The sequence below is a fragment of the Monopterus albus genome, unplaced genomic scaffold (genome assembly GCF_001952655.1).
Source record: "Monopterus albus unplaced genomic scaffold, M_albus_1.0 scaffold21.1, whole genome shotgun sequence".
Classification (NCBI taxonomy): Eukaryota; Metazoa; Chordata; class Actinopteri; order Synbranchiformes; family Synbranchidae; genus Monopterus; species Monopterus albus.
The window spans coordinates 2,493,748-2,517,089 of NW_018127901.1; the positions used below are offsets into that span (position 1 = coordinate 2,493,748).

At 41.6% G+C, this 23,342-nt stretch overlaps 2 protein-coding genes across 10 annotated transcripts in view; one reads left to right on the forward strand and one right to left on the reverse strand.

Annotated features, from left to right (window-relative positions):
• atox1 (antioxidant 1 copper chaperone) overlaps positions 1–4,074 on the reverse strand; it is a 7,634-nt gene extending 3,560 nt beyond the window's left edge. Inside the window, exons 1-3 of one of the 5 annotated variants that reach the window (XM_020594062.1) lie at positions 4,020–4,074; positions 3,639–3,933; positions 1,249–1,324 (exon numbers count right to left, since the gene is read on the reverse strand). In XM_020594062.1, coding sequence (XP_020449718.1) covers positions 1,249–1,324; positions 3,639–3,641 — 79 coding nt within the window. In that variant the 5' untranslated portion in view covers positions 3,642–3,933; positions 4,020–4,074. Of the gene's footprint in view, positions 1–1,248; positions 1,325–2,055; positions 2,163–2,286; positions 2,376–3,181; positions 3,267–3,638; positions 3,996–4,019 lie in introns of those variants that run through there. The other 4 variants (XM_020594063.1, XM_020594064.1, XM_020594060.1 and 1 more) reach the window with 4 other exon arrangements.
• The window catches only part of slc36a1 (solute carrier family 36 member 1), a 22,017-nt gene continuing 790 nt past the window's right edge, over positions 2,116–23,342 (forward strand). The window contains exons 1-11 of one of the 5 annotated variants that reach the window (XM_020594058.1): positions 2,116–2,137; positions 4,985–5,121; positions 5,836–5,950; positions 6,057–6,147; positions 6,588–6,676; positions 9,426–9,515; positions 10,097–10,181; positions 11,669–11,896; positions 13,824–13,922; positions 14,566–14,732; positions 16,347–16,516. In XM_020594058.1, coding sequence (XP_020449714.1) covers positions 5,085–5,121; positions 5,836–5,950; positions 6,057–6,147; positions 6,588–6,676; positions 9,426–9,515; positions 10,097–10,181; positions 11,669–11,896; positions 13,824–13,922; positions 14,566–14,732; positions 16,347–16,516 — 1,171 coding nt within the window. In that variant the 5' untranslated portion in view covers positions 2,116–2,137; positions 4,985–5,084. Of the gene's footprint in view, positions 2,138–2,294; positions 2,369–3,256; positions 3,433–4,984; positions 5,122–5,835; positions 5,951–6,056; positions 6,148–6,587; positions 6,677–9,425; positions 9,516–10,096; positions 10,182–11,668; positions 11,897–13,823; positions 13,923–14,565; positions 14,733–16,346; positions 16,517–23,342 lie in introns of those variants that run through there. The other 4 variants (XM_020594056.1, XM_020594057.1, XM_020594059.1 and 1 more) reach the window with 4 other exon arrangements.

Here is a 23,342-nt window from a genome sequence, read left to right on the forward strand (position 1 = left end):
TACCAAATATTAACACTGATTTTCTCAGGTGTTCAAATACTTATGTTCAGCAGTGCTAGACAAATAAATTCTTTAAAAATCATACAATGTGATTTCCTGAATTTTTTTTTAATTCTGTCTCTCAGAGTGGGAATGCACCTACAATGTGAATTTCAGACCCCTCCATGATTTCTAAGTGGGAGAACTTGCAAAATCGCAGGGTGTTCAAATACTTCTGTTCCTCACTGTAGCTTAATTTTATATTGAACATCATTTATCAAAGGCAGTGGTGAGATTATTAATAAACTAATCCTAAAATTGAGACTAAAAAACATCAGACTCCTAAACAGCCGACTCGGGATCTACCTCATGTAATTCCATCTGTACTGTTTACATACTCATTTTGCACATGCATAATTGCACACTCACTGCTGAATATTTGCACATCACGGCTCTCACATAGCATATATTTCTCTCTGCATTATATTGTGTTCTTGTTGCATTATTTGCTTCTTTCACTTGCTGCTTTAAAGTGCCTTAGATTTGTGTTACTGCCTATTTAGATTTGTGTTATTGCTCATCTACTTTATATTTCACTTGTATTATGTGGCATTCATGTGGACGGCAAAGTAACAATTTCATTGTACAGGGAAACACATTTCCTAACTGTGCGTATGACAAATAAACACTTTGAATCTTGAACCTAAAACTGGTTTTGGGTGGAGGAACCAAACAATACACACGGGTGTATTAGGTGTTCTGCTATTGGCTGCTCCACAGGTGTGAGTGGGAGGGATACAGCCAGTCCACTTTATATAGCCTGCTGAATCTGTATGCATTTCAGCATAACAAGACAGTGCAGCCGCTGCACCAGCTTTAAAAGTTGAAAGTTAAACTACTGGCAATTTGAGTTTTTACCCTTAACTACAATATTTATGCTGATAGGTGATCATTTGTTTAAATATTCAGCACTTACATCTTTAAACTAAAAACATATTAGAACATATAACAAACTAAAGGAAGTATTATTTTCCTGTAGGTGTTAAATGCTGATGTTATGTAGTTAAGGTGTAAGAGGATGGCATGACAAGCCGATATCCAGAACTAAAAAACAAAAACAAAAAACCAGACACTGTATACCTGAACCACTGTAAACATAACATGATTGTCATGCATTAGTCTATGCTAGCACAGAGAAAAATCTAAATAAAAAGGAAGGATCTTGAGTCTTCCCAATCATGAAGTTTAATGGAGAAGTAGAAGACAGACCTCCCAGTTTGTTGAGGACTCTGGCCACAGCACCTGAGCATCCCTCACAGGTCATCGCCACCTCAAACTCGTGCTTCTGTAAGAGACAGATTAAATCATGTGCCTTTAACGCGATTCCCTTAGTTATCATAGTTCCCATTCACTGCATCAACAGCCAGGTTACAGGTAATCAATAGCTGAGGATCATATAATGTGAAATCAGATTAGCCATACCAAACGTCAACAATGCAGGACTGCAACCGAATTGACATTATTTTCACCATGACTGATATTTATGAACCATTTAGTCCACGAACCACAGTGAAGCTGTCTTGTTTGGTTTGACCATCATCCAAAATAACCTAAAATATTCAGTTTAAAATTCCAAGAAAGACAGAAAATCGTCTCTTGGAGAGGCTGAAATCTGCAAACATTGTGCTGAAATGTTTGAGAATGGCTGTAACAATTAATCGTCAAAATACTAACATATTTTTAACCAACTATCTCAGCTCTAAAACTCGGCCATTTGTAAAACAGCATTTTATTACGGTGCCGTTAACTTACTGCGTATTGTCTATTGTGCGGTTGGTAACTTTAGCATTAGCTGTATGCTGCTGTGTTTATTCTGCGGCTGAGTCACTAAACAGAATCGATTTTGACCTCTAACGTCACGTGATATCAATGGAAGTGATTGCTGTCTTATGTACAATTAAGCCAGTTTTGAAAGCTAGCTTGCGGGCTACTTAGCTCTGCGGAGAGGAAATGCTATCTTAATTAACGTTAAAGCTAAACACCACAACAAATAAAATATCTGTCATAAGAACTCACAGTCATGTTTGAAGTGATGTGTGGCAACTTGCTGTCAGACCGGCTGTGGACTTCCAACGCTGACTAACCCACAAGTGCTTAGGTAAACAATCAGCTTGCTGTCTTATGTACAATTAAGCCAGTTTTGAAAGCTAGCTTGCGGGCTACTTAGCTCTGCGGAGAGGAATGCTATCTTAATTAACGTTAAAGCTAAACACCACAACAAATAAAATATCTGTCATAAGAACTCACAGTCATGTTTGAAGTGATGTGTGGCAACTTGCTGCCAGACCGGCTGTGGACTTCTACCGCTGACTAACCCACAAGTGCTTAGGTAAACAATCAGCTTAGCATACCATTGTCAAGCTACAAACAAATCGCCACGATTTCCGGTGAACATATTTGTGTGTCGCTTTTGAGTCACATACAAAATACAACAAACTATATTTCGATATAAAAATAATAATCAATAAACTCAAACAAAAACAGAACAAATTACTTTGATAATTTTGTTTTATTTTTTTCAAACGTAAGCCCGCTTCACTTCCGCTCAACAAGCGACCAATGACCCGCGTGACTAGATATTCCTGTTTCTTCTGTTCAATTTAGAAACATTTTTGTTGAAGTAAATTACATCCTCACACGACAGAAAGCGAGAAAAAATGCATAGATAACTTCAAAACGTACCCCCAGCGTAGTCCTGCTTCCCCAGTGCTCAAACCTTGAGTTTCCAAGTGTAATATCTTTCCAAAATAAAAGCTCTGGTAGTAGTGAGGTAAATTAATTAAATTTAATTAAGATAAGGCCCAAAGATAGCAATGCATGTGCACTCACAGTTTCGGTTCATATGAAGTAAAACACACGACATGTTCCTCTGAAATGTATAAAAACTGGTTAGGATAAAATGAAATTATAAAGTTTAAGTATAAAACAACGAGTGCATGCAGACTTTCATTTTAAATACAGAGCGGAGTAAAACCTATAATGTTTCCCTTTAAATGTAGTGGACTGCAAGTATAAAACAGTATAAGATCGAAATACAAAATAAAGTCCAAGTACCTCAGTACTTAGACGTAAAGCAGATTAATTGAGAGAATGAGAATAATTAATTAATTGATTGATTAGAATGCAACATTCTGTCAGTTACCATAGGCACAGTCCGTCTCCATGGCAACAGTACGTCGACCACCACGGCACATTTCGTCCTCGGTCGACCGGATCACGTGACCACACCACTTGCTTTGGAGAGCCGGGCTGTCGAGTCTTTTTCAATCAGTGCGGTGTCGTGTCCGCGCTGTATTTAACCGGCAGGTATGGTCATGATATGAAAATTAGAGGTCTGTGGTGAGGCAACGCCAGCAAGGAACACAGAGCGAAAACAAGGTTTCTCCGAAGAAGGTTGGTGTTCGTAATGAGCCGTGTTACTGGTACTGTCTGCATTTAGGTGTTTACAGATCCAGCGATGACATCGGAACATATGGCTATCGTTTGCTAACCTGGTTTCATGACACATTGTTAGCTGCACTAGCTTTAATGTGTTCGTCGAGTCGCAGCAAAATAAACCACCGTGTTTCTAGTTGTCTTAACATGAGTAACTAAGTTACCATTTTAGCTAACGTCTTCTTCTCTTGCTTTTTCGGTTCCTTCCCCGTGTGTCTTTCTTGGAGGCAAGTAAAACCTAAAGCGTTTGTACACAGCCATATTTATCTTCCTAGCACAGCACAATTAATCATAAGCTTCTCTGCTGGTGTGGTTTCCCAGTCAGATATCATCGCCGCTGTCTGCCTTATCACCGGCTCCACTGAGGCCGCAGACTCTCACTCGTCTCCTGGCCAAAGATGAGTTCAAGTGATGGCAGTATCGGGGTTTATCTGGCCACTCTGTACTATGGTTGTTTGTCTGTTGCAATTAAAAAAGAAATTTGTAAGTTGAAAGCATAAAATATCAAAGGAATACGGAGAAATTGGATTTTGTTTTGGCCGCACTTGTTTCAATACGGGATGCTAGCCTCTCTTTATCGTAGCTAAACAGCGGAAGCTACTGTACAGTTGCCCCTCAGACCTTTGAATGAAGGTTACCGGGTGTGCTAATTGCTTAATTGGCAAAAAACGTATTTACGTTACCTCTTAGTAAAAATGCAATATTGACCGTGGTAGTTCATTTTTCTTTGAAGGTCATTTAATGGCTTGTGCCTGTTTTGACGTGCAGCTGACAGAATTTGCATGTCATGCCGTTTGCTTTTCCGTGGTGCTGACTTTTGTCCTGTCATTGTGAAAATTGCTGAGTAGTTCATAATTTCGACACTTTGACCTTTACACATTTGCTGTGTAGCTGGTGTTGAAGTCCTGTTTCTTTTCTTGATGCCCAATGAACCACTGCTTTACAACGGCTCATGCCCAGGTGGAACTGCCTGGAGAAGTCCAGTTTCACCCCCATTTGGATACACAGGGGACCCAGTAGCTGAGTAGTTGTTTGTTTGTTTGAGGCATTTTTCAAGCAGAAAATGCCAGATGGATTATATGTTCCATCATCCCTAATGTAAGGATTTGCTTGTTTTATGCAATTGTAAATGTAATATTTTATGATATTAGACTCCTGGTTACACAAAGACAGCACCTCGAACTCTGGGAAACTGATGGGCATTTTTTTACTTTGCTGTGTACAGAACAGCTCATTGACTAATTGAGAAAATAATCTGCAGAATAATCAACAATAAAAATGCTTATTTCTTGCAGCCTTAATTGCAATGAAGACCTGTGTATATACCACAATATAAACTTTAATGTCACCCCCTCCTACTCACTATGAATTTTGAATTTATACATGTTAATTAGGGATCACTGAATCAAAGATACAGCACCTTATTTAAGGAGCATGATCTGTCCATGTAGTGTTCTGTCATCGTAAGATTCATCATCCAAATCTTACACGGAATCACTTTTTCCTGTAGTGGGAAGCTGTCAATGCTGGACTCCCTGATCTCCCAGTTTTAGGATCTGTGAGGCTGGAAGAGACAACACCCAGCCGTCCACAACGCCACCTGCCTCAACATGATGGCATCCAGTGATGTAGACATCCAAGGTGAAGGTATGAAAATCAAGTGCACTTTTTGATGACAATGTGAAAGATGGTTATATTAGAATGATAGTATACACTATAATCTGGGTCCATAGTTGCACTATGAAAACAAAAAACAAAGCAGGATGGTCCGTGTTAACTCGGAGGCCAAAAACAGAGCTAACAAACAAGACTCCAGATGAACGATCATGTTACTGTGATCTATTCTATTAGGTAACTTGGAAAATGTTTGCCATATCTTCTTATAAGGTGATGCTTCTCCTAAGTCCTAATGTCCTTTGAGTTGTCCTTTGCATGATTTCAGAGGCAGGAATGGAATCTGAGCAGGAAGGGTGGGCCATAGATACACTGCAAAGTTCTGTGTTGTTTAATCAGAAAGTGACGTATAGTAAAAGTCTGTTTGTTTTATGATTAAGCGCATACATTTCTGCTGTGACCACACAGCAGTTGTGCCTTGTACCCCGATGCTGTGGGACTGCTTGGTAGCAGGGCAACACTTTAAATATTTCCAGGGAGGAATACTTTAAACATGGACAACCACAGTAGGATGTTAGATCCGGTGACTTTGACCTGGTTGCATTATGTTGTGAAAAAACATCCACCTTGTGCCAGAATATCTTGATAGCTCAGTGAGCTGCAGGTTTCCACGGCCCTGTTGAAAAGCTGCCTTATGTGTTATCCCATGTGAACATGTGTTATCTTTACTTTTTTGCTTGTCCTCAGGTTCTTTGTTGTCTGACCAAAATCCATCAGAAATGGATGCTCTGTGTCCCTCTCCTCCAGGGCCGTCCAGACCCCAACGGAACTATGAGAGAATTGGAGGGCAAACAGGAACCACGTAAGTATTATAGCATCTAAAATGCAGTTAAGAGCCAACAGTCAGTAAGAAAAGTATGTTTGTGTAATAAAAATAATGCAGATGTAACTTGTTTCTCCTTCTCCAGGTTTTTTCAGACTCTTATCCACCTTTTGAAGGGAAACATTGGTACAGGGCTGCTGGGTCTGCCTCTGGCTGTCAAGAATGCAGGGCTGGTGGTAAGTACACAAAGATTGAATTAACTGATCACACTAGGTCATGTGACAGGCCTGAACTCACAAAATTAGATTCTGCTCCCATTCGTGACATGATAGCAGACCTGTTCAGGCAGTTTGACATGAATGTATACTTTATGCAGTGAGCACATATGACTGTTTTTGTGGAAAGTACATTTAAGGTCGTGTGGTAATGATCATCACAAGGTAGTAGTTCTATTCATGAGTGACTCTGGGATGTCTCAGCAAAGATGTTAATTTGGATTTCAAATAAGAATACAGCATTTAATTATGGGGATTGCCTACTTAATTTTACTGCTAGTGGTGAACTGTGAGCCTTGTCCAGAGTCGTGGTGGATTTTCAGTTCATTCTCATGTGTAAGGTTTCAGTATTGTACTGTAACGCTGGCAACATAATCTCCCTCTGCCTGTTCTCCACCCAGCTGGGGCCGATCAGTCTGCTGGTGATGGGTGTCATAGCAGTCCACTGTATGAGGCTGCTGGTGAAATGTTCCCACCATCTCAGTGCAAAGTAAGGAAAAACACCAGAAAAGCCTGTAATACTTGACAAGCATGGTTTTCACTGGATTTCTGTCATGTTCCCTCATTTCCAGCAGGTAAAGCAGAGTTAAATAACGTAACCTTTGAGCTCTGTAAAATGTCGCCCATAAACACCGGGTTTTTGTATCAGCTTCTCCTCACCAAACGAAAATACTCCATTACAAGTAAAAGTCCTACAATCAAAGTGTTACTTATGTAAAAGTACAGAAGAATTATACCATCAAAATATACTTACTGGTAAAACACCCTGGAAGTGTTTTCTACACCCATCTCAAGCTGCAGAGAGAATTCCATTATATCAAACGAGTCAATCCGTGAGACGTGCCTCTCCCGTAGAATCCTCAAGGGCTTATTTTTTTTAAATTTTTTTGTCCTTCTGCTGCGTTTAGTGAAGCGTAATCTCCACAGTCAGCTGTATAAATCACACAATTCCTGTTTTCTGTGTCTAGTGGTATCTGTTACAACTGACCAGGCTGCTTGAGTTTCACTTTCGCCCTCTGTAACAAGCCTGGGAAGATCAGTAGAATCAAGAAATTAGCAGGCTACATAAAAATGCAATTTCTTCCTGATGATTTTACATGAAAACTATTTTTGTCCAGTGCATGTGTTGTTGGTCGGCCTGGAATAGACTCTTTGTACCACTGCTGTCCTCTGACAGGTAGACAGCTAGAGTGATGACTTTAAAAACATCGGATCCACCGCCCACGTCTCGCTTTTAGTGCAGATTGAATGGAATCACGCTTCAGTAGCACTTACATCACACTTCTAGTGTGTTTTACCAGTTACAGCACCAAAAATAAATTCATTATGCAGAAACGGTCCCTAAAAATGCATCCTATTACTGGATATTATTAGTTAATGTTGTAATTTGGACATATGTAGCTGATTATAGTTGCTTAATAGTGAAGCCTGGCATCATATTTATGAATTTCCATTGTGAGTAAAGTAGAAAAAAGTGTAATATTTTTCTGTGAAACGTAGTGGAGGTAGAAGTATAAAGTACTATAAAATGAAAGTCCTCAAGTGAAGTACATCAATTTTGTACAGTTCTTGAGTAAATGTACTTTTTCTACCAGTGATTAGCAGCGGTGCCTGCAATACAACCGGAGCTGTTTAAAAGGGAAGTTACAACTGTAGAGCACAGTTAAAGCTCTACAGTCCTGTTACCTGGTCCTGAACCACCACCTCATCAAACACTTCACTTCTCCTGTGTGGAGAGAAGCAGCTTCATTTGTTTGAACAGCACTTTGTTTACTGAAGTCGACGGAGGTGAAGCTGGCTCAGCTAATTCGTCTTCAACTGAAAGTTCTTTTCTTTGGGGTTTATAGGACTTTGTCTCTGCAGTTCTTTCTTTCCAAAATACAGCCTGAAGATAATTTCTTGTCACCACCTCCACTGCCCTGGTCACAGGTCTGCTGTGGTTTGTTCCTGCCAAATAATCAAACCCTGTACGTGCTGTAAAACCACATCCTTTATGTTGTCATTTGTTTATTTAGCTAGGCACTGTGCCAGCAGTGGCTTGTTGTTGTCCCTGGCTGACAGATTACACTCTGTTTTAGTGTCTCTCCACCCTTTTCTACTGTGTAATCAGCAATATATAGACACTGAGTTTTGAATGCAGACATCTTGTAACTGTGACCTGCAATCAAAAGAAGTAGTGTGCTGCAGTAACTGAACCAGTGGGACCGTAAACCCCATCTATGATCTGTTTACAGGCTTTAGTGTGTGACAACTGAGGTGATTAAACCTCTCACGTCCTCTTTAATGCCACCCTTTACAGTCAGCCCGCCTGTCTACAGGGTCTTCCACACAGAATTTATGCTAAAGAGGATCAAGCAGATAGAGAAGGTGAAAGAAGAGTTTCTCCAGAGAAGGTGAAAGAAGAGTTTCTCCAGAGAAGGTGAAAGAAGAGTTTCTCCAGAGAAGGTGAAAGAAGAGTTTCTCCAGAAACCCAGAGTCAAAAATGGAAGGTGAAAGAAGAGTTTCTCCAAAGGTGAAAGAAGAGTTTCTCCAGAGAAGGTGAAAGAAGAGTTTCTCCAGAGAAGGTGAAAGAAGAGTTTCTCCAGAGAAGGTGAAAGAAGAGTTTCTCCAGAAACCCAGAGTCAAAAATGGCTCAGAAGTCCTGTGTCATTCCCAGAAATAGAGGAAACAAAATGGTGCTCTTTCTGTTACTTGCATTTCTTCATTGCTGAGTCATCACCACTTCTTGTTCTGTGTTCACATACCAGAGCCACAGGGTGCATGTACTAAGCAGTATATTTCCATATGTACAGTAGTCACTATCTGTACATACAGACTGACAAAGTCTTAGTTTTGCACCCCTACCCTTTATTAGCTGTCTTCCTGTTTCGCTCCCAGCCGGCCCTCGGTGTTCTCAGCAGTGGTAATGAACCATTTTATTTTTCATTGACTGTTCATGGTTTAATAATGTCACCCATAGCTGATCTTGCTCCACTAGGTGGGGTTTGCCTACAACTTTTATTTTCATTTTAGGCTTTTTGTGGTTGTACTGTGCAGCCTTCAGTGGGTGTAAATGTCTGACTGTGTGATGGGGTGGACTCAGCCCCCCAGAGGTAAATGTACAGACACTAAAACCACCCGTCTAATATCTGAATAATAATGCAGAGCAAGCTGGGTCAGAGCCCGTCTCAGCTGTTGTCCTCTTCAAAGAGAGAATTTTACAGCCACAGTTAAAAGATGTGACTCTGTGCCTGGTCCAGGATGAACAGGCCGTCTCTGACCTATGGCGAGGCAGCGCAGTACGGGATGGAGAACGTCCTGTGGCTGAGGAGACACTCCCACTGGGGAAGGTAAAACAAATGTTTACCAGGTTTTAAAACCAGTTTTTACCTTTTACTCATGCTGTTGTGCTGCAGGGTTTATTTCTTTTTTGTTTTGGTTTTTTTTACATGTGATTTTTAGAAGAAGAAAAAACAAACGTTTGCTAATGTTGTGTTTTAACCTGTGAGCATTTACTGTACATTTTCAGTGCTTATCCTAGTCGGGTTTAATCAGTTATCATACCCCATGATGCTCTTCAACAACAGAACATGATTATGGAAAAAATACTGAATACTTTTTTTTAAAGTTTGTATAGTTTGAAATAATTAGTTTACATTTTTTTGAAGTTTTTTTTTGTTTTTTTGTTTTGTAAAAGTTCAGTGAAAACTGGTAGTTAACTGTTGAGAAAATTGAGACAAGTGTCGAATTGGTACAATTCCAGTCATTTTACTCTTGGTACTTACTGATTGGTGGGTAGTCACTAGTGTAACATAGTCGGTGCACAGCAGGTTACAGAAATGGGGAAGAAGTCAGGTAATTCTCAGTATTGTATAAGCACTCTTACCGTGTTGTCTGACCTCTTCCCCCTCTCTCACACTGTTTGCCTCAGACGGACGGTGAACTTGTTCCTCATCATCACCCAGCTGGGCTTCTGCTGCGTCTACTTTGTCTTCCTTAGTGACAATGTCAAGCAGGTTGTAATCTCACACCCACACACACACAATATGCTACTTACAAGGCCATTAAGTGACATTTGAGATGAAAACCCTTATCTAAATACAAATGCTTAAAAGTACAATATAGCATAATTTATCAGGTTGTGTGTCTGTTTGTCCACTTTGTGATACGGTTTGTTTGTTGTGCCAACATAATGCACAAGTTTCCATAAGATTATTGGCCATGTATGTACAGATTCTCACTGAGAGAAAGTTTACACACAGTGCTGTAGTTAATAATAAAGAGATGACTAGCAATAGTGGGTATGAGGACTGACATGCCCCAGCGCTAACAGAACAAGTTAAAATGACCCCAAACCAGATCTCACCGCTGTTATGCATGTCGCAGCATGCACGGATAAGGCAACACATCCCTGTCTTGTACATGTGGTGGAAATGGGAACGGCCTCAGATTTGGCTTTATAGGATTTAGTGGAAATTTATAACAGTTTATACATTTCTTACACATAAGAAAACATGTACACTACTGACCCTGTCACACTTTGTGATGTATTGCTTCTCTTTATTTTTGTCTAAACTGAAAAAATGAAGAGAAAACAATATATTCACACAGAAATACAACATGCAACACACGAGCATGAAGATTAATTTGAAGAAAATCAGAAGTCACATCTGGTTTTATGTCTGTTCCACCCAAGCACATTGTCATCCATGGTTGTTGTGAGCTCACAGGAGGGTTTGCTCTGTCTGTGGTTCCTGTGCCCTTTGACTCGTGCCCTACTGTGACCCCTTGTTAATGTCTAGAGGTCAAATGGCTTTCGGTAAACCTTTCAAATGTGTTTTTAAACTTGCCTCTTAGTTCATTGTTGATGCAGAGTAGTAAATTGTGTAGTACCGTTTCTCACCAAGAGATGATGCTGTCTGCCTGCTCTGGTGTCTTTTCCCTGCAGCCACAGTAACCATACCAGGCAGAATGCAGTACTGAGTAAACTGAAACAATGAATGTGGTTTGAGAGTTTGTGGTCACATTAATCACTGTCTTGTTCTTCTTCCAAGCCTGATTATAATGTTGTGAACTAATTAAAGTCTCTGGAATAATTAGCAAAATGTTCAATAAGTAATTCAGCCGAGGCTTAATGCATGACTGTATGATAATCAGGTTTTCTCGAGTAAAAATGCCAAACATTTGCCAAGTAAAGCTGGTCTACATTTCTATATTTATACAACTGTAAATTACATTGGATAGAATGAGTAGTTGGCCTGTGTAAGGACTGGGAGCACTGGTATCTTGTCATAGCTGTTTTTGACTTCATTAACTTGATGGTGAAAATAACCAGGATTGTTCTGGTCGGTTCAGCTCAGCAGTGAGAAACAGAGTAGACCTAACTGTTTTCACCCAAGTAGTGAAAAAGTCCCTCAACAATACAGCTTCTGGAACAAGTTTTCTGCAGAATCGGTCTCCTTCCTTCTCTCTGCCTCATGTCTCATTTCTCATTTCTCACCAGGTGGTAGAAGCAGCCAACGCCACCACCTTCAGCTGCCACATGAACTACACCAACCAGACTCAGATCCTGGTGCCGAGCTTCGACTCCCGTCTCTACATGCTCTGCTTCCTGCCTGCCATGATCCTTCTGGTTTTCACCCCCAACCTGAAGTACCTGGCTCCCCTCTCTCTGGTGGCAAATCTGGTCATGACCATCAGCTTGGTCCTTATCTACTTCTACTCACTCACGGTAAACACCGGACACTGCTCTCGTCTCTTTCCGATCAGTTTCACTTCACCTTCACCAGTACAGAGAGAGAGAGAGATCTGCTGACTTCAGTGCTGCTTCTCTACTCTGCCATTTGGCACCCTGACTGTTAACATAGGTAGGTTAGAAAACTCTCTGGGCAGGAAATGTGCGCTGCTGTAGTTTATGCAGGTGGCCAGGAAACGGTTTTGACCTGTATCATATTTTCTGTGCCTCTGTCACATGAACACATACAAGTCACACATATGATACTGTATTTTCTAATCTGAAATAAGATAGTAGGTGGAAGTGCTTGCTTGTTATAAAAATGCTGTTATTGCCTCCACTTTTATAAGGTGGCAATTACAGTTACATGGATGAGTGTGCACACTGGAAGTTATTATATATAAACTAACGGGCAAACATGCCTAACAGTAATAAATGCAATGGTCACTTTATCAGGTACACCTGTATAATCTAATGCAATTTAATACAGCAGCTCTGCCATTAGGTCGACTTCTACGACGCCTATAATATATGAGATGATGTACAGTAATTGATTCTTAGTGGTGCTGTTGTGCCAGATTACATGACGCTTTACCATCATGTTACCACTTTAATTGGTACAGTTCCATACATGATCTGTCGATCAGCAGATCCACATTGGAGACTTGCTCGCAGTCTGAAAGACATGCAGAATAGATGGCTACATCTGTTAGGAAGAAATTATTGATTGATTGCTTATATATCGGGGTCAATCCCTTGATGTATCATCTCATTTTCAACGGGGTCCCTAAGCAAGCACTCACAAAGTAACAAGATGGAACATGTTATCAACAAAGACGAGCACAATGAAATGTCACAACCTTAAACAAAAATAATAATAATAAACAGTATAACCCAGCAATCGGTGATGGCATTGATGAGAACACAGCTATCTGAAATGCAAAGAACGAACATATACAGCTAAATTATTCCAGCCAGGAGGCGCGCTATACGTCAGAGCCTTAGAGACACGAGGAACTGTAAAGCTGATCAGAACGTCGCAATAAACGGAAGGATAATTAAAATGTATACATTTAAAAATAAACCGATAACAGTGTAGTTGCTATCTTGTATCAAGTGGAAGCCAACTGATCATATCAAACATTGTACAGATATTGAAGTAATTACCTACTGCGCAAAAAAAGAAGCTTCTGCATATGAAGCAGTAGTCTGCCACCTCCAACCAGCCACACTAAACCCTCACTTTTCTCTCTGCTTCTTACACCCTGTGTCTCTGTTTCGACTCAGCTGAATGGCTCCGGGGGTTGTTATGGATAACAGGATGACTGGTAGTGACAGTCTCCTGATCACCTGCTTTCCAGCTGCAGTGTCTTTCATCAAGCAACTTCAGCTTCTTGCAGCTTTATAGGAGTCATGTTCCCTGAGAAATGGCTTTGTTTTGAAAAAGATATTTCTTGCATCAGGAACCTTACGGAGATGCAGTACTAAGAGATATATGTGGCCTGTAAGGTGTTTCTGTGGCTGACAAATTACCTGAGCAAGGACTTCTGGGAAAAGTAGAGAATAAAGGCTACAAGTAAAGTGGCAAGAGAAAGTGTGAACCCTCTGAAGTTACCTGTTTTTCTGAATTAATCATCTAAACCTCAAGTATAGACAAGCACTATGTTCTTAAGTAAAAAAATAATTTTCACACCACACGTGCTGCTGCATGTTCTCTCAAACAATTCAACCTTGGTTTCGTCAGTCTGCAAAACATTTTCTCAGTAGTGTTGTGAAGAGTCAAGCTGCTCCTTGGCAAATGTTTGGAGAAGAGTAGTTTGTTCTGTGGTGCCCTGCCATGGACACAGTGAACCATGAACAGAGATGTGAACCAGTTTTTGCAGAATGCAACGTTAATGTTCATGTGTTTTGTTTTCCCCTCCAGCACATCACATCCCCCATCAACCTCCCAGCAGTGGGCAGAGCTAAAGACTACCCTCTCTTCTTTGGAACAGCCATCTTTGCGTTCGAGGGGATCGGAGTGGTACGTGATCAGCTGAGGATAACTGGAGGAAGCTTATCCTTATCTAGATGAGATATTCAGTTACTGATGGCCCTTACCATATTTTTAAAAATGTATTCTTATACATTAGCAACACATGAATCTATACTGGCTTTATCATATGTAGTTTACTTTGGCTTTTGCTCAGTGTAAGAGTCCGTGTGTTCATAGTTCTTACATCGGTGTGAACCAGCCCATAAAGGAGAGTAGACCTTTTGTAAGGCAGCCTTGTCATCTGTCATGTTTTACATATTTATATTTGGCTTTTTTTTAAGCTGGTTTATGTATCATTTTGTTTAGTCTTTGATTATGTGCATGAAGAAAAATCTCAGGTTATCGTCATAGTTAATTATATTGCTTAATAAATCCATTGGCCAATACTGACTTTTGTATATCACTATGTTATGTGTTACTTTTGTGCTTGAAGATGCACATACCAGAGAGTACAGAGGCAAATTCTTCATCGGTGTTCAGTTCCCACCACCCAGTGTGCTGGAGACACAATTGGTAACATGACAAGTGCAGTGCAGGAGGGCCTCAGTCTTTAGCTGAAACATCAACACAAATAGCCTTCATTATAATGTCCACAACCTGCCCGTTGTGATGTTAACATTCTGGTTGGCAGGTGCTTCCTCTGGAAAACAAGATGCAGAGGCCCCAGAGTTTCCCCCTGGTTCTGTATTTAGGGATGGGCATCGTCACCTTCCTCTACACCAGCCTCGGTACCATAGGATATCTGTGCTTTGGAGAGCACATAGAAGGGAGCATCACTCTCAACCTGCCAAACTGCTGGTAAGACAGCATCAACATTCGCTGCATTTGAGTGCACTGATCAGAGTTGGATGTTGGACAATATGGAAAAAGATGCCAATAAAGAAGAAACCCACCGTTTCTTTTAACACTCGGCACTAACCTACTTACAGCTGTAAGTCAGGTTTTATACTTGTCTGTATGTATTGTAGGTTTTCAGCAGTGGTTGCGACTAATGGTGTAATAGTGACGTCAGTACAGGTGAATAATGAAGGTGGCAGAGATGTTGCTATGCTGCCATCTGGTGGTCAGTTTGAAAACAGCTGGAAACTCAATGTGCCCCCATAAAAGATAATGGGACCATATCCTAACAAATTATCAACAAGCTTTCCCACAGCAGTTAGGATCTTATCAGCTGGTTTAATCTCACTGAACATGTATTAGACCTGTGGCGCTTAACAGTTTGTGCTGTGGAGATAAGTCAGTCTGAGTCATATTCAGAATTCATCACTGTTACAGTCAGGAACAAACTTGGTGCCATAATTCAAACAATCTAAAATTTTAAATGGAACAGAAAATGGGTGAATATATTTAATTAGTTAAATTCCACCAAACTCAGTTTCTAACTTCAAGCTTCTGTTGGCTTGAGACTAGTTTTATGGTGTTTATTACCTCAACACTTTGACACTTTTTTGTCAGTGAATAATTTTCTTCAGTCTCCTTGCGCTGTCTGTGAAAAAATGAATAGTAGTGTAATATTAAAACCTGACTTCCCAGTATAACCCTCGTCACGATGCTGGTCTTAGTTACATGTGTCGATGAAGACGAGCTTCAGTCACAGGGCAGAGTTTTCCCAGAACCCAGTGGGCTCTAAAATGTACCAAATGGCTTGTGGTGGTTTTATCAAGTAAAGTGGTAAATGGAATGCACGTGTATAGCACTTTTCTACCTTGCCTGGACAAAGCGCTTTACAGATTCACCTATTCACTCACACCGATGGCGGCGGAGCTGTCATGCAAGGCGCTGGCCTGGCCACCGGGAGCAACTTGGGGCTCAGTTTCTGCTTACAAAAAATATTTAATTCATTGAGAATGTTCACCTCCATCCCACAGTGGTGACTGACGCAGGGCCCATTTTATCACCAGGTGTTGTCTTGGAGTGGTTGTATTATTTAATAATAATAAAGTTGGTAAAACTGAATACTCCCATGGGATTTGTTTGCTCATTATTTGTTACTGTTGTTTGACAGGCAGTGTTTGCTCAGGACTATAAACTGAGTCTTCTTCATCTTGTAATGCGACCTGCTGCCTTGTGCTGATGCTTGTTTGTGTTGTGTTCGTGCACCAAACAAATGTCAGTGCCACTAATGAATTACTTTTCAGGCCTGTCTTTTCTCCATGACACTTCTCATTTAACATGTTTATCTTCATCTTGTAATGTGTTTTGTGCGGATCTTGAAACATTGAGGCCTTGTGCTGATGCTTGTTTTTGTTTGTGTTGGTGCACCAAACGAATGTCAGTGCCACTAATGAATTACTTTTCAGGCCTGTCTTTTCTCCATGACACTTCTCATTTAACGTGTTTATGCCACTTTTTTTCTTTCTCTGCTTTGCTCATTGTCAATTGACACACATTTTTTTTTATTCCTGTTTCCAGGACTTATCAAGCTGTGAAGCTGCTGTACTGCTTCGGTATTTTCATCACTTTCGCCCTGCAGTTCTACGTTCCAGCAGAGATCATCATACCGCCGGTAGTGGCTCGCGTGTCAGCGAGGTGGGAGACGGCCGTCGACCTGCTGCTTCGCACCGTCTTGGTCATCTTCACATGTAAGTAGAAATCTATAAATAGTGGTTCTTAATTTTATTTTTCTAATCCCCTTATTTTGGTCAGAGGTCTTCAGTAATTAAATGGGAGGAATCCCAAAATAATGTAAAAAAAAAAAAGAATATTGGCCATATGACATAGTGACTTTTTTTTTTTTTAAAAAACCTTTAACATGAAATTGTCCTTGGCCTTGAAAATCCTGTATCAGTCAGGTCCAGGTTTGTGTGTGATGTTTGCTCAGTGGTCTCACGTGAATGGAAGCGGCCACTTGTCCTGTTGACTCACATGCCTCTGTCTGTTCCCCTTCCACTTCTAATCACACATTCCTCTGAAAGCTCTGCTGGGCTATTTATAGCAGCACTGGTCCTCCAGTTCCTGTTGATTCTCATCCAGCCAGCACTGACCTTTTAGCTCTGATGTATTATGTCCCTGGGTCACTTTGCTGTGATTCTATGTGAAGATTTCCAATACCTGGGTAATTCACCTTCCCCTGTCTGCTCCAGAGGCTCAGACTACTGTTGAATGTGGATCAGGTCTTTACATGTCTAAGGGTATTGAAGGTCATATAGGAGTTTTCCCATCACCATTTGGTCTTTGTGGACTCAGAGAAGGCTTATGATTATATGCTACAGGAGTACAGGGTGCAGTGGCTGCAAGCCCTCCACTTCTTGTATAACCAGAGTTCATATTCTTCATCTCAGTGTTTAACATGTCAGTCCTCTTCTCATTTTTGGCTCTACCAGGTTCACTCCCTGTGACTCAACCTGTTTGTGCTTTAGTGGACAAAGCTCCAGAAACTGCTGAGGGTAGACTGGGGTGAGCTTGGTGACCACAGGATCACTGGGCGAGACCAGTCTATCACAGGATCGACTGACGCACAGAGAAACAGAGATGGACAGCTGTTCAATTGCATTTAAACCCAATTTCGAGTCACCAGTCAACCTAACCTGCATGTCTTTGGACTGCAGTTGGGAGTATGCAGAGGAAACTCATGCAGACTCCAGACAGGTCCTGTTTGAACCCAGAACCTTCTGGCTGTGAGGTGATGGCGTTAACCACTGCACCACCGTGCCATGTTAAGCTGATACTGTAAAAGTGAATAGCCAAATGCAGACATGTGCCACTTCACGTCTGCACGGTCATTTGCTGGGTAGCCTGGGGTTTCATCGGCTCTTATTAGAGTGCATGTGGAGATTGTGCAGCACTGAAAAAAAAAGACTTTCTTCCAGTGGGGTTGCACTGATGCATGCTAGGATGAAGGAGGCAAGGGACTAGAGAAGGAGTCATGTAGCTCCTACATGCACATCCACACTGTGGCGATTGCTTCTGGTTTTGAATTGGAACACATGCAGTGGTTGAAGCGGCGCACTCTTCTATGTGTACAGTAAATTTTGAAGAGGATTCCTCTGGGTCTTGGTCTTTGAACTGACAGCAGGTGTCAGTTCTTGGCTCTCCAGTGGGAGAAACCTTTGCCTTTGTTAGACTGCTGCTGCTTTATGCTAGGGGTGTAAGTTTGTTTCTGTTGGTCTGTGCTGCCAGGCTATCTGAGGGTGCAGAGAAGAAACCAAGCTCTTCACAGCCATAGTGCAGGTGCATCACTTTGTTTTTAATCTTCTTCTAAATGTGAAGAAATTCACATTGACACTAAAACTCCAGCAAATATCCAGAGATACCTGCCATTATATTTACTTTTTTTTTTTTAAATACAAAATCTAATGCCATCAGAATCATTTGAAAAGTCCTGTAATCACACAAAAATGACACCACTATTGAGAAGTTCAACCCAAGTCTAGACTGCTCTTGCTTTCCATAGTACCCCCCTTTAATATAAGTCATATTCATACATGCACCCATATGTGCTGAGAAATGAGCGTGGAACAGAATCGGTGTTTTGTTCTCACCTATTCAGCAACTCCAGCGACTTTCCTCTGTGTGCATCACTTTGCCACAGGCCTGAGCTGAGCAGCCGGCTCGCGTTGTTAAGCTGTTGATGGCAACAAGACAGGACATGAGGATGTCATGTGAGCTTCCTCTTGTTCTTTCTGTTTTTGTACTGCACCTTGGAGTGCTGTGGCAGAGAGGTGGCGTGCCCCTGGGAACGCATGCTGCATGTTGTCAGGCTGTGCTGCTCTCGTGTTTTTGACCCCTCTAGAAACCTTCACCTTTACGTCTCGTGGAGCCAATTCACCTGTTTTCAGCCTCTGCTGCAGGTCGACGCCGGAAAAGTGTTGTTGTCTTTAAAGACTTTCTTGCACTCTTAGATCCCCTAAAACCCTGGAGCAGCACCCAAGGGCTCTTGTATACAGACAGGTCAGCATCAAGGCAGTAAAGGACGGCAGTCTCTCTCTGATCCTATTACTTTATCTCCTCACTCGAGAAGGCTAGGAGTCCACTGGGAGCCCCTTTGTCTCTTTGTCACTGTTGTCATTGTAGCGTCCCCAGAGGTGCCTACAGCTCAATATGTTTGTTGTTCAAACGAAGAAGTGTTTGACTTTTATCAGCTTAGGGTTTTTGACAACTTCTAAAAGTTGGGGGGGAAAAAAACCATAGAAGGCCTTTTAACAATGTGTCTGCTTTGTTGGTCTGCTTTCATTCGATCAAATTGATTGAAAGGCATGCGTTCATATCGAAACCGCATCCTGGAGGCATTAAAAAGGCTTTTACAGTCATGGCAAAAGTACTGGCACCCCTACATTTCTGTCAGATAACCCACCCGCCAAGCTACTGTTTTCATATCAGAATTGTACTGATTAAAGAAACCTTATAATCAGAGCTGGCCTTTGGCTATTTGAGCCAGTCGAGGCCTATTTTAATGGATCAGTGTCAGCTAAACTAAATCTAATCAAAATCCGATCTTTGTGCACCGCTGTCCTCCATTAACCCCCGTTGTCACTGTACATGAATTTACCCTCTTTCTACTTCCATTCATTGTTTGTTAAACAACCCAGTTATAGTTGATGTGATTTTTATTATTATATTTTTATCCATTCCTTTTGGAATGATTGAGGGCCATGTTCATTTTCAGCATCACAGTGACTGGAGTGTGCTTTTATTTCTTCACCTTTCTCAGATGTTCTGTTTCTAGAAATGTGAATTTGCTCCTCTGCCTCCGGGCCACTGGTTCCTGCTTAGGAATGTGACTAGTTTGCCCATAGTTTTCCATCTTGTCCAGGAAAACATTCTGTAGCCCGCTTTCTGTTTTGCTTAAGATGTATGTCAGTTATTTCAACATGTGGGTTTCAGAACAGATGTCATGTATAAATTTATTGCAACCAGGCTGCAAACATCCTTATTTATGATGCATTCGTACATGATATGATGCATTATGAGGACTTGTTTTCGGCTTTGCTTCAAAAGATGAACAGTCATCTGCATTTGTTGCATTTTGCCCTGACAGCCACACTCCAGTCTCTCTGCTGGTGCTTATTACCCAAGTCGTGCATAAAATCCAGGAGGCTGTTCCAGACTGTTCCCTGTTGTTTAAGATCAGCGCTAAGAGGTGTGTTCTGGCACCCCAGGGCACTTCAGTCTTCATGCACGTTAAAATCCTGTAATGTGGTGTACCTTTTGTTTTTACTTGGCATTTAATGTGAGCTTTTTGTTCCATACGTATGTGGGTACATTGACTTACAATGAGCAGAATAACAGTGGTTACACAGTGAGCTTTGAATGTTTTGCTTACACTTACTATTTAGTGCTTCAGGGCATTTGTCCATGGGGTTATTGTGCAGCTGCTTCCATGCGCACACACACAAATAAATGGGAACATTTAAGCCTTAGCAGATGTTTAAAGGAGGGGAAACAGAGGTTTTATAATAAAATAATAGTAAATATAATGACAGCACTGTAGTTGAGATTGTTATGTAGGTAAAATCACTCTTAAAGTTCTCAGCTGTACAGGGAGTCTGGGGACATAAGAACTAAATGAAGCATCACTGCAGACTTTAGTCCCACACTGAGGAACTGCTGGGAAAATAAACTGTTGACAAGGCCATGAAATGATTTACCAACACAGAAGCGACCTTAAAGTCAAATCTGTAGCTTAAAGAAAGTCACTGGAAGGATGCTGATGTTTGATCAGGTTCTTAGGAGACCTTAGTGCCATAGTACTGAGACCTGAGCAGAGCTAGCAGCTACAGACAGGTGGCAGATTAAAAAGCCTGAATAAATGAGGGGTCGCCTCCAGGATGACAGCGCCCCCATCCACAGGACATGCTTCATGTTTTCTTCCTGTCAGCTGTCGCCACTCTGTCTAGTCACATGTTCAGTGTAGCACAAAACACTCCAGCAACTTAATAGTTAACTAATCACAAGCATAGATTGTAAATGAAACCACGTTGTCATATTGCTCTACAGTTTTGTGTTCTCTTTGCCTTGTTTGAAGTCAATGATGTTGCAGCATAAAACTTTTTTAACCTCATTTCTTGGTGGAATTAAGGTTATATAATCATCAGAATGTAAATTGATTACACCCCCTCCATCAGGATGCCACCTCCTGATTAAGTGAGTCCTCATATGCACTTGGCTCCTGTTACTGTGATATTTTTGTAATTTCATACAACCATCAGCCACAATAAATTGAACTGGGAACTTGAGTGTGCGTCCTGTTTCCACTTGGCCAAAGCTTGTGATTGCTCTCCCAATGTGTCCCAAGGCCTGAAATAATTCATTTTTAAGACATTTGTAAAGGATAGAATGAAAAGTTAAGTGAGTGCAACCACCCCCTTCAATGAATTGCACAGCAAGTTAATGTCTGTACTTTTGTACAGGTCCCCACTAGACGTACCCCTTCCTCAGGCCCACACACAATGTTTGAGTCAAATGAAGATACTTTTTATTTGTGCTGGAGTCACGGTGACTCGCTGGAGGGCAGCATATACAAAGCATTGGTCTGAAAATGAAGTATAGTACTTTGTTCTTTATCTTCTTTGTGTAACTTTTACATTTTATTCACATTGCTTCTGGTTCATCTGCAGATAAGGAGGTTTTAAAATCTACACTGTTCATTCATTCAGACACTCCTGACTTGCCACGACATCATAAAACAGTCATCTTCCTTCTTTAACATCTTTGCCGTTCTCTGAATGCCACAAAGCCCTGGCAGGTGATGGAAAGGCGCTGCAGTGTTTTGTCTCTGTGCGATTGGAGGTTTTAGGCCGACATTAGTGTTCTTGGAACGTTCCCTCTTCAGCCCTTTGAAGCTGCCTGATGATCCACGTTGTGCCTCCCTCTCGGGGAACAGCAGCCAGCACTTTAGCTACAGCCTGTGAAGGCTCAGCAAGCTTTTCGGGTACACCCTGCCCCTCACCGTCCTTGTTCACAGCCCCGTCTGCTGTGTTTGATTACTCAGAAAGCTTCAAATGTAGCTTGAAGAACACTCATTAGTGGTGAGGGCTCTCCCCTAGAAGTGACAGGTTTACTCCTTGGGAGTGTGTGGTGGCGAGCTGTTGTTGCTGCACTTCACACATGAATGTTTGATCTTGCTGTTGCCCTGTTTGGCTCAGTGAACAGGCAGTAGCAAGTTATTGATTATGGTTTAAAGAGTCCTTATCAGCTGCTGGTACTGGGCGTCTGTACAAAGAGAACAAGAACATCAGACTTCTCTCTGCTCAAGGTGGGAAAAGATGGTAACATACATGTTTCAAGGTGAAGAGTTTCTGTGTGTGTGCAGAAAGTTCTTTTCCATGCATGTAACAACACTTGTATGTAGACATTTGAACTGTGAGCATGACTGTGGAGTGTGTCAGCAGGATCAGAAACACGATCCTGGGTTGTGACGGTACAGTGCAGCTTCGGAGCGGGCACAGTGCTGTATGCTGGTCTCCATGGCAACGGGTGAAGGTGACCCAGGTAGCACCACAGTCGGTATACAAAGCATTGGTCTGAAAATGAAGTATAGTACTTTGTTCTTTATCTTCTTTGTGTAACTTTTACATTTTATTCACATTGCTTCTGGTTCATCTGCAGATAAGGAGGTTTTAAAATCTACACTGTTCATTCAGTCAGACACTCCTGACTTGCCACGACATCATAAAACAGTCATCTTCCTTCTTTAACATCTTTGCCGTTCTCTGAATGCCACAAAGCCCTGGCAGGTGATGGAAAGGCGCTGCAGTGTTTTGTCTCTGTGCGATTGGAGGTTTTAGGCCGACATTAGTGTTCTTGGAACGTTCCCTCTTCAGCCCTTTGAAGCTGCCTGATGATCCACGTTGTGCCTCCCTCTCGGGGAACAGCAGCCAGCACTTTAGCTACAGCCTGTGAAGGCTCAGCAAGCTTTTCGGGTACACCCTGCCCCTCACCGTCCTTGTTCACAGCCCCGTCTGCTGTGTTTGATTACTCAGAAAGCTTCAAATGTAGCTTGAAGAACACTCATTAGTGGTGAGGGCTCTCCCCTAGAAGTGACAGGTTTACTCCTTGGGAGTGTGTGGTGGCGAGCTGTTGTTGCTGCACTTCACACATGAATGTTTGATCTTGCTGTTGCCCTGTTTGGCTCAGTGAACAGGCAGTAGCAAGTTATTGATTATGGTTTAAAGAGTCCTTATCAGCTGCTGGTACTGGGCGTCTGATGTACAAAGAGAACAAGAACATCTGACTTCTCTCTGCTCGAGGTGGGAAAAGATGGTAACATGCATGTTGTAAGGTGAAGAGTTTGTGTGTGTGTGTGTGTGTGTGTGTGTGTGTGTGTAACAACACTTGTATGTAGACAGAACTGTGAGCGTGACGGTGGAGTGTGTCAGCAGGATCAGAAACACGATCCTGGGTTGTGACGGTACAGTGCAGCTTCGGAGCGGGCACAGTGCTGTATGCTGGTCTCCATGGCAACAGCTG